Raw genomic sequence first — 11,496 nt, 5'->3', positions numbered from 1 at the left:
GTTAAGTAGTTCAAAAAATCGTAGGGTGTTGTAGCTGGAAATAGGCAAAACGAACCATTGAAAACCCATAGAGAATATATAGAGATTGTACAAAGTTGATTTTGTTAAATAGTTATACTAAAATTAATGCAATATTAGACTGATATACACATTATAGAAGTATTCATGAATGATATACTGGAAAGCACTGCTTTTCCGGTGTGAAGGAATTGTGGGTATTTCGTTGCGACGGACGCTTTATTATGATTTTGTGTATTTAGTGATATTGTAAATAATTTGTCTGTTAACAAGGCCCTGTAACCCTAAATGCTGAGTTTTTACCAAAAAGATACCGATCCGTAAATTTATCATCTAACAAACATGAACAATTACAAATCAGGTGGAATGCCTTTGGCGGATTATGAGGACGCGGAGTTGGAGGAATTGTACAACTGGGTGGACAGTATTCCGCTGAGTAGACCGAAGAAAAATATCGGCAGAGACTTCTCCGATGGAGGTTAGATCTATTTGTATTTTTTAAAATCATATATATATATATGAATACATATATATGTATAAAATCCAGAAATAAGTACATTTAAAAATTATATTATTAAACTGTACAGTACATAAAATATTTAAAAGTTCTATCACAACTATTACAAGTATGTTAGATACATGTAGCATAATAAAACGTTCTACAGTATCACAACTGACAAAGCCAACCGAGTATACTCGACTAGTTTCTTGACTTCTTATGGAGTATAATATATGATAGTATACTCCTGAGGAAGAAAAAGAAACTAGTCGAGTATATTCATTCGGCTTTGATATTTTATAGGCCTATATATTATAATGTACTTTTAGATTAAAAGGTTGCTCCACATTTAACGGGGGTGTTGCACTAAATTTACATGCAGGGCATCTGTATAACTTAACAGATGCACTGTATAAATTTCCATGCGTAGTGTTGATCATGGATTCTCTATTGTAATTTTAACAAACTTGGTGTATATATGTGTAGAGATCAAAGTACATGATAATTACATGATATAAGATTAGGTGTAAAATGTATGATGCAAAATTCAGTTGGTTTAGAAAACTTTCATTGATAAGAAAATTGTTGGTATTCCAGATATAGGTGTACTATCTTGATCACCCGATAAAGCATCTTCGCTAGCCAAGGGTGATGATACACGGTGTTCCTCTTTCACATGAAAAATGAAACAGTCACATGTCGGCAAAGTGAAAACACGTCCTAGGGCTTTGAGGATATCGCTAGGTTGTCTAGAATGTTAACGACACAATTGGTGGAGTAGTGAATATGACCATATTTGTTTTTATAGGGAATGCTCCAAAACCAATTTTACGTATCTTGGATTGGAGTAAATAAACATGTACTAAAAAAAAGCTATCATGTCCTAACAATATACATATTTACATCTCAGTAATGTTTGGGAAGGTCTATTTCAAAATACATGTAAATTGATGTAATATTTATTTCGTCTGTAAAATCTGACAATCAAGTGTTAAATTGATATTTCATACTGTTAATTAAAAAGTTTTGATGTTCACCAATGTGTGAAAAAATTATAATGTCACTACCTTCCAAAAGTTGTCACACCCCTACCATAATTTTTTTTCATTGACCTTTACCCTTTTTATTTAACATTTAAAACATTCTTAGGAAAACCCAGAATGCACACGTTCTGGAATATTCAAGCTACGTCTACTGATGTATAAGTATGACAATAACTTTTACCATAAAACGGTATTATAATTTACTGTTAGATTAAATGTCAAGGTATTATGGTTGGTGTCTGAATTAGTATCAACAATATATGTTTAAACTTCCACCAAGAAGCACTGGAAATTGTAAATGGATGCAGATGTATGTAGTGTTGTCTGCTGGTGGATAGCAGCGTGATTGAAGCACTGTTTGCATGCATTAACACCTTGCTTGCGCCATTTTGAGTCCTTCATGTTCATGTTAAAACACAAATGTCTGCTTCTCTTAATGGTTGAGATATTAATATTGTTGCTGTAGTGTTGGTAGCTGAGATTGTCCAGCATTTCAGACCAAAGTTGATTCAAATGCACAACTACACTGCGGCAAGTGCGGTCAGTATTAAGAAGGACAATTGGACAGTCCTTAACAGGTACAGGGCACGTTCTCCACCGTCAGCTTTGTTTGTGTCAGTTAGATCAATAGCATCTTGATCATTCTTATACATTCATCATCTGGGTTCACCAACAGAAACTGTTCAAAATGTTAAAGGTTCATCTTTAGGAACTGTTCCAAACTCGATGGACAACCCTACATGTATCTTGTACACATGTTCATTGATCGTTTATTTTGTGATCTTGAAAGGGGGTCCCCAGATGATGAATGTTCCTTATTGCTGTGTCATACAGAGTGTGTCTGTTGTGCTAGTAATATACTCCTTGCAGAGATGTTCAAATTTAAAGACAGACTGGAAGTCAGCATACTTATGTGAATTATAAATAGAAAATGATGCTTCCAGACTCAGCTTCACAAATTACTGATTCCTACTTACATGTAACTGTATACAGGAAAATATTCTCCTCATTTTATTTCTGCCCCCTTTTGCCCTGATCATCATTGGGCAAATTTAAGACTGGGTGAAACCGTTTTCTCTCTTTAATTTCTCTCTTTTATCTCAACTGCGTTGCCTGGCTAAATTAAATGTAGGTGAAAAAAACAAGATAAATTAATGACCTGTATACAGTATATCCATATTTGACTATCAATGAAATTATAAAATGTTGTGGTCAATCATTTCATTTGTTTTAAACAACTGACATGTGATTACATGTACATGTATATACATTTTGAACATCTCTGTTACATTGGTATACCCCTCCCTCTGTCATCTGTTCTTAATTAGAGCACACCCTCTGACATTCTGCCGAGTTTAGTAAAACTGTTGATTGAATTTCAGTCCTGATAGCTGAGATCGTTCAAAATAAATTCCCCACACTGGTGGAGCTTCACAACTATTCTACAGCCAGTGCTACGGACAAAAAATTACTCAACTGGAAAGTTCTTAACAGGTAACGTCCGCAGTGTTAATGCCCAAAGTGAACATTGCGAATACTTTCTGTACAGCAAGTTACATGCCCCTATTTTCTACCATTTCAGAGTAATATGTTCAGTGAAAGCTCAAAATTTGGACATTCCCAGCACGCCATCATTCCATTCCAATAATTTCTTGCTGTTCTCTTAATTAGTGTTCCTGAAAATGCATCTTTTTGCTTAAAATATGTTTTGAAATTTTAGATCTACATGATCTTTAAATTCATCATGCTTATGATCCTTCTATTATGATACACAATATTACTCTACTTTTTCAATTCTCTCTCAGTTTTATATCACCAAAGAACTTCCTGTGTGTTACAGAATGTCCACATTATTAAAATTATACAAGCACAACAATTTTCTTTGATGTACATTGTATTAATTACTCGGACTTCACAAATCCGCATTTTATCTATGTTATTTGAGATACCATAAATTATATCATTGTAATGATTATCTTTCATAAAAGGTCAACATATATATTTTTTTTATCATGACATTGATATATTTCCCAAAATATAATCTTGGCAATTAATGCAAGTTTTTCATTGCTGCAGAGTTTTTATCATAAAACCAAATTTCAGACATTTTGAATATAAGCACTTTGTATAATAAGTGAAATTTTGGAAACTACTACCATTTGTTTTTTTTTCATAAGAGCAGAATTCTTATGTATGGAAATCCAAGTTAACTTCATTATACATGTACTTATTTTATCGGGATTCAAATTTGAGCGACTTCAGCGTTAAGCAGTGAGTTAATTGTGCTAAAATATGAAATTCTCTATTCATATCCATATTCTCATACATAAAAGAAACACTAAATTGCATGTATAATAATACCAAATAGCTAGTGCATCTGCTCTTGACTGAAGTTTGGTCTGCATTTTTGGCCAACAATTTTACCTCAAATGAGCAATATTCAGTCAATAATTTAGAGGTAACAGATTAAACAGAATGATTTTTGCTATCATAATTGGTATGTCATTAGTTATTACAGAGCAATACTAGAATTGGAATTTTATTGTCGTCTAGCTCCTTATTCTAACATTCAAGGGAGACAATGCTATATACCTTAATCCCATTGATCTTGAAAAATGAAATTTTTTCTACCTCTAGATTAAAAATCCAAGGGTCAAATATTAATTTTTGTCCTGTCTGTCCATCTAACCGTCTGTATCCAAAAACTTTTAACTGCAGGTTAAATGTTTTAATCCAGCCGGAAAACTTGGGCACTCTGTGGTTAAATCTTTTGAACAAACTGAAAAATTCAACATTCCATACATTACAAAAGAAAGCTGCTGTTATATTTGGTAGATGCATATTATCTTTGTGACATTAAGATCGACCTAATTCGAATTTGTGGTACATATGTAACAGGATGTTGATTTCCATTTACTGGGTCATCTGTGTTTCCCAATCATACCTCGTTCTAGCTGGTCTACTCTGTATATAGCTGCAGTATTTAGTATTGTTACTGTTGTGGAGTCTTTTATTTCATGGGTCCAGAATTTTGGCGGAGTATATGTTAGAACACTTTCAATTGTTTGAATAAAAACTTCTGTGAAATACATGCACTATTTTGATTTATAACAGTTGATGTGTACAAAGACTATATCCACAAAATTATACTTTCCAACAAAATTGTAAAAATTTTAGTAACCCACAAAAACTGGCCTCACAAATTTAAAGATTCCACGATAAAGGACAGCTAATAACCTTGAAATAAATATTTTCTTTCAATTTGAATTAAAATGTGTCTAATTTAATTTTAGTGTACTGTGAAACAATGAATAAATGAAATACTATAACATGCACCCGAGAGTAAATACTTGAAGTACCATATGCATAAATCAACTTTTTGAAATGGTAAGAAATTCTTACTTTATTCAGAAAAGTGCTGAGCAAGTTGAATTTCACACTGGGTGAAGATGTCATCCGCGATGTTGTCATGGCCAAACCTGGAGTTATCGAGAAAGTGTTGATAATGCTCAGGCTGAAACTTGAACGAGCAGAGTGGGAGCTGACAAAACAACAACTCCCTCCTAAATACAAAGCTAAAGGAGGACGACGTACAGAGAGCGATAAGCCTGAGGCTGATCAGTACATGGGTAGGTGTATTGAGGATTGAGACAAATGGTCAGTACATGTATATGGGTAGGTGTATTGAGGACTGAGACAAATGGTCAGTACATGTATATGGGTAGGTGTATTGAGGATTGAGACAAATGGTCAGTACATATGTATATGGGTAGGTGTGTTGGATATTGAGGCTGATCAATTGAACATTTAAGAAGAGTCGACATTCACAAGACTGTAGATTATATTTGAATTGCATACATTCAACAAGCATGTGTATTATATTGAAACTGGACATTCAACAAGAATACCGTAAATTCATAATTATACCCGAGGAATTTATTATAGCGTAATTTAGCGAGAAGAATCATTCACGAAATAAATTATTCGCTTTTATTGTTATCTTGCTAAAACACATGGAAAAACTCTAATTAACAGAGCATTCATGAATTTATGTTATCGCAATTTGACATGTATGAGTCATTTCGCGATATTAAGTACTCGCGTAAAATAAGGGATCAACCGTATTTTGCTGTAGAGGATATTGAAGTTACACAGTTTTTAATTCAGTACTTTTAATTTTTATTTTGTAGCAACAACCGGTCGAGGAGTAGGAAAGAAATCTCAGAGCCCTACACGAGGAGGGTAAGTGCATCACTTGGATTTCATGTTGATCCTACACACTAATATGGGTTATCTTATCAAAATAAACACATACAATTAAGTCTTCATAAGATCAATTTCCTATTTTCAGTGAGTCAAGATTATAATGATACATTGCCTGCAAATTTAGCGTAGCAATATTTAGGAATTACTTTGTTTTATTGTCTGCATGTCTGTCTATCCATCTATTACATCTTAAAACTTTGTCACTATTTCGACTTTGATATTTAGCCTGTGTATTCCTCATGTATTTATATCGTAATTTATGATGACAAATGAAACGCGTTCCTGGGAGCTCTCTCATGTTACACCAGCATCACATGACTTCGAACTCCAGTCATTATATTGTTATACAGTCAAACATTGTTATCTTGAACTCGATGGGACCAAGATAAAAACTTTGAGTATCTGAGGATTCAAGATATTGAGGGTAAAATATATACTTACGGTATAAGTGGTTAGGACTTAATCACTTCGACATATCCATGGTATTGGAGATATCGGTGTTTGAGATATAGAAGGTCAACTGTATACGGAAATAAATAACCAATTCATGTCAAAGTCAGTTAAATTCTTTGAAGTTCTCAATTTACCAGATTTACTTTCTGCAAGTAAATTTTACCCTTTTTTTTTATACCAGGATTCAGAGAATGTCGCATTATGACCGTGGACTGTATGACACCCACCAGTTCACTCAATGGTCAAGTGTACTACATTCATAAGTAAAGTGCATGTCTGCTTACACTTAACAAATAATCTGCAATGTAGAAGTATTTAAAAAAAAAAAACATAGACTAATTATATAAAACAAATTAACTTTTTACTCAATCAAACTGCATTATTTATATAACTTCAAAATGTTAACTCATGGTCGACCTGTAATGTATTAGTCAATTGGTCTGGATGCGCTTGGTGGACCTGTAATGTATTAGTCAATTGGTCTGGATGCGCTTGGTGGACCTGTAATGTATTAGTCAATTGGTCTGGATGTGCGTGGTCGACCTCCAATATATCATTAATTGGGTCAGGATATATGGTGTTAACCTGCCATGGTAATTGTGTTGAATGTCGCACCACAACCATCAAGCACTTGATATATTCCAAAGTTTAAAATATGTGTGATATATAAAAGAATGGTCACATTTCAGAATATATTTTAAGGTGTAAAATGTTTGCAGTATGACATTTTTATTCCGTAATGATAGAAATATTTCTCACATTACAGGACATTATCTAGATATTTCCCAGGATGTATTATGTGTACATTGTATATCTATTGTGGAAGTTTTCTGACATTTTAGGATTTATTCCAAGGTTGAAATACATGTAATATTAAAGTTTTTTCTTCACTTTTTAGGATCATAATTATATTAATAGTTTGCCAATACAACCTATTATTGGGTAAAATGCTGTCTGATGTGTTCCATAGTGATTGTTAGGCCATTCTTGGCATACTGATTTGACTACGGATTACTCTGTTTACCTGATCATCAATACATAGGGCTCACGGCGGGTGTGACCGGTCGACAGGAGATGCTTACTCCTCCTAGGCACCTGATCCCACCTCTGATATATCCAGGGGTCCATGTTTGCCCAACTCTATATTTTGTATTCCTTTTAGAAGTTATGAGATTGATCACTATTTGTTATCTTCACCTTTCACAGGGTGAAGAATTTGCTTCATGTAAAACTGGTATTTTATGAGTAGGATATATTCTTATCATTCCACACAATCAGATCAGTCTTCAAAGCAAATTTAATCCCCCCCCCCCCAAAAAAAAAAACCTGAGTGTGTGCAAACCAATATGTATTTATGACAGTTCTTGTATTCCTTATAATATGGAAACATCAAGGTCAATGGAAGAACACTATGGTACTCTGTATATTGACAAAGTCTGGTGATTTTCAGGAATGTAATGCCACATGCTGCTACCAATGAAGTGATAACACTAGATTCATTACAGTCCAGGTATCAGACAGGGAGATTTACTGTGTCACTGCCTTTTTACTATATATTTTTCATCTGCCATGTTAGCACTTTTCCCACAATTTTCTAGAACTTTCAGTCTTTTCTCTGTCATATTATGATATATTTTTTTCTTTTTCTGTAATTGAGAGTTTGATACAGAAAGGAGAGCTTGGTTTTTATGAGCCTAGACTGTCATACATATTACATTCATCAGATAAGTCATGAGTAATGAAATAAAAGGACCATGCAGATAAAAAAATCAAACATATTTATTAACAAATATTGCAAACTTTAAAGATTAATGCACATGCATGCATCGTTTTATAAATTATTTAGTACATTTTATACTTTCTTATTCATAATTATAACAAGCATATTGATGCAAAATTTATTTTAGTTAACAATATACAACAGTAAATATTAATTACCTAATGTGTATTCACAAAAACATATTTCTAAAGCAACAAGATACTATGATTTAACAGTATATATAAGTGGTGTTGGGATCTTTTTGTGTTTATTTTATCTGGTGATTTGATATCTGTGGTTTCATGGAGTCAGGTAGCACTAACAATTCAAAATTTTGTATTTATATATGTACAAGGATATCATTGATAACTGTATGTATTGTTTAAGGATATCAGATACTGATGTAATATATGTATAGGTATATCATAGATATCTGTATGTATATAAGGATATCAGATATTGATGTAATACATGTACAGGGATATCATATTTGTGTGTATATATTTGTATACAGGGACATCATAGATATCTGTAAAAATGTACATCAGCAAAGAATATACTCCAGAATGTCCTAGATTTGAATTCCCTAAGACTTTCAGAGAGTCACAGTTTTCAGTCTTTATGATATATATGGACAGTTCTGCTTATTTTGTGCTAAAAACTGAATGTCATTTATGGGTATTCATTGTATATACTCTATTTTATTCACCAATGAATATATTTAACAGCAGTAAAGTAAGCAAAAAAATTAATAAAAAGAGTCCATTGGTGATAATAGACACCCATTTCTTCACTCAGATTGAGTTGCCGTTCTCATCAATGGGACTGTTCCATTTCAGGCCTGATTATTACCCTGATCAGCAACAGCACAAACAGCAGGGACCCAGCAAGTATGACTCCAATTACATTCCCCGCCTTCTGTTTGAGGAAAAAATGCAGGAAAGTTTGTCCAAGGATGAAACAATAAAGGTAAATAGATGTAGTACCAAACTGCTTTAGTAGGTTAGGCATGACTACTAAATGACCTTTATTGAACTCTATAAGGTCAAAGATCACCACATTTTCCACACACTAAATTAAGGGCTGTTATTGATGTTACATTACAAACATTTCCTGAGGTAGCCCAAGAGAACTGCTACATTCTGCAGTAATATAGATGTACATGTTATACATGTGTAGTGACTCAATATCATTCCTACACATTCATCTTACTGTTACTAGTGCATGATTAACAAAGACACATCATTTATCATTTAAATATTAAAACAATTTTCAACATTTCAGATTTTACAAGCCAAGATCAGTCGAATGGAACATCTGATTCACCTGAAGGATGTGCGAATTGATGACCTACAGAACCGAGTGGAAACCATGCGTCCTACAGGCAGTTTAGTAAGGCGATGAAGCCTTAGGACTGCGGAAAACCCCAATGTTATTTATAGGCTGACCTGATTCAAACTCCCAAACTATATCAGATAACATAGGTGCTCTCTGTAAACTTGAGCTGTTGGATCAAGATGTCCAGTGTTTATATTGTCTCTGGATCAAATTCGTAGAAAATAGTTCATTCACAAGGCCTACCTTCATTGTTGTCAACATCATCTTTACTGCCAATGCTCCGCTGATTTACCATCTATAACTTTCCTGAGGAAATTTCTGAACATGTGGAATTGTATGATTTATACAAAAGCCCTGAGAGACCATAAACCTTTCTCAAGGTTCCCTAAATCTAATTGTAAGATCATCAGAACCTTATCCTTCAGCTATCTCTCTGCACAATGACTGAAGAATTGTAGATCTCATCCGCCAACGACTTCCACTGGTCGATCACCTGTTGCCAGTCATTAAACCTGTCTTTTGTGGAAGATTACTATGAAGTCTAAGCTGTAGTAAATTTCTATATAGACTTATGAACACACACAGAAGCATGTCATGCAAATGCTCAAACAGGGCTGAAAACTTAGGGACGGTCATAATAGAGAGCTGTAATGTTTTAGACCAAAGATTTGATTTGTACTGTAGTGTTGCGTATTCACTGCTGGTGTCAGGGAATTTTTTAACCAATCACAGAGAATACATGTACATCCATTATTCACTATGTATATAGCTCCATGGAAAATAAATCACTTTGTACACTATCTATTCCTCTTGACAGTTTTATTGTTGGTATATATATATATATATATATATATATATATATATATATATATATTTATATACATATATGATGTAGAATTTAAAATCATCAGAAAAATCTATTTTATACTTTAATAGATTGAAATATTTTTTATCCACGAGAGGATTATTATTATGTCTAATGGTGATGATGATGAACTACACTCTTTAGATCATTTTATTAGGGCCCTGCTATATGACAGGTGCCCTAATAAAGACAAAATATTGAGGTAACACAAAGACAGCACATATAGGTAATACAAAGACAGCACATTGAGGTAACACAGACAGCACATTGAGGTAACACAGACAGCACATTGAGGTAACACAGACAGCACATTGAGGTAACACAACGACAGCACATTAAGGTAACACAGACAGCAAATTGAGGTCGCACAAAGACAGCACATTGAGGTAATACAAAGACAGCACATTGAGGTAACACAACAACAGCACATTGAGGTAACACAGACAGCACATTGAGGTAACACAGACAGCACATTGAGGTAATACAAAGACAGCACATTGAGGTAACACAGACAGCACATTGAGGTAACACAGACAGCACATTGAGGTAACACAGACAGCACATTGAGGTAATACAAAGACAGCACATTGAGGTAACACAGACAGCACAATGAGGTAACACAACGACAGCACATTAAGGCAACACAGACAGCAAATTGAGGTCGCACAAAGACAGCACATTGAGGTAATACAAAGACAGCACATTGAGGTAACACAACAACAGCACATTGAGGTAACACAGACAGCACATTGAGGTAATACAAAGACAGCACATTGAGGTAACACAGACAGCACATTGAGGTAACACAGACAGCACATTGAGGTAATACAAAGACAGCACATTGAGGTAATACAAAGACAGCACATTGAGGTAACACAGACAGCACATTGAGGTAATACAAAGACAGCACATTGAGGTAATACAAAGACAGCACATTGAGGTAACACAATGACAGCACATTGAGGTAATACAAAGACAGCACATTGAGGTAGCATAAAAACAACACAATGAGGTAATACAAAGACAGCACAATGAGGTAACACAAAGACAGCACAATGAGGTACACAAAGACAGCACAATGAGGTAACACAGACAGCACAATGAGGTACACAAAGACAGCACAATGAGGTAGCACAAAAACAACACAATGAGGTAACCCAAAGATAGCACAATTAGTTTTATGTTAAAAGTTTTCTTTATATAACATAACCCGAAATAATTTTCAACAAATAATGAAAATAAGAAATGATTACAA

General features: G+C 34.0%; 1 protein-coding gene across 8 annotated transcripts; it reads left to right on the top strand.

The window, feature by feature from the left end:
* Positions 1–21: 21 nt before the first annotated feature.
* Positions 22–10,178, top strand: LOC125657497 (sperm flagellar protein 1-like). Of its 8 annotated transcripts, none has more exons than XM_056149790.1 (8): positions 22–215; positions 380–496; positions 2,027–2,138; positions 4,972–5,189; positions 5,751–5,802; positions 6,461–6,520; positions 8,878–9,007; positions 9,323–10,178. In XM_056149790.1, exons 1-8 carry the CDS (start codon positions 170–172, stop codon positions 9,440–9,442), a joined length of 855 nt encoding a protein of 284 aa, XP_056005765.1. In that variant the 5' UTR covers positions 22–169; the 3' UTR covers positions 9,443–10,178. The 8 variants fall into 8 exon arrangements, with proteins under 8 accessions (XP_056005765.1, XP_056005764.1, XP_056005763.1 ...); XM_056149789.1 differs by lacking the exons at positions 2,027–2,138; positions 6,461–6,520 and adding exons at positions 2,943–3,054; positions 7,730–7,789 and having other exon boundaries at positions 25–215; XM_056149788.1 differs by lacking the exon at positions 2,027–2,138 and adding an exon at positions 2,943–3,054 and having other exon boundaries at positions 25–215.
* Positions 10,179–11,496: the final 1,318 nt, after the last annotated feature.

The sequence above is a fragment of the Ostrea edulis genome, chromosome 9, assembly GCF_947568905.1.
Source record: "Ostrea edulis chromosome 9, xbOstEdul1.1, whole genome shotgun sequence".
Classification (NCBI taxonomy): Eukaryota; Metazoa; Mollusca; class Bivalvia; order Ostreida; family Ostreidae; genus Ostrea; species Ostrea edulis.
This window is presented reverse-complemented; position numbering and strand designations above follow the sequence as displayed.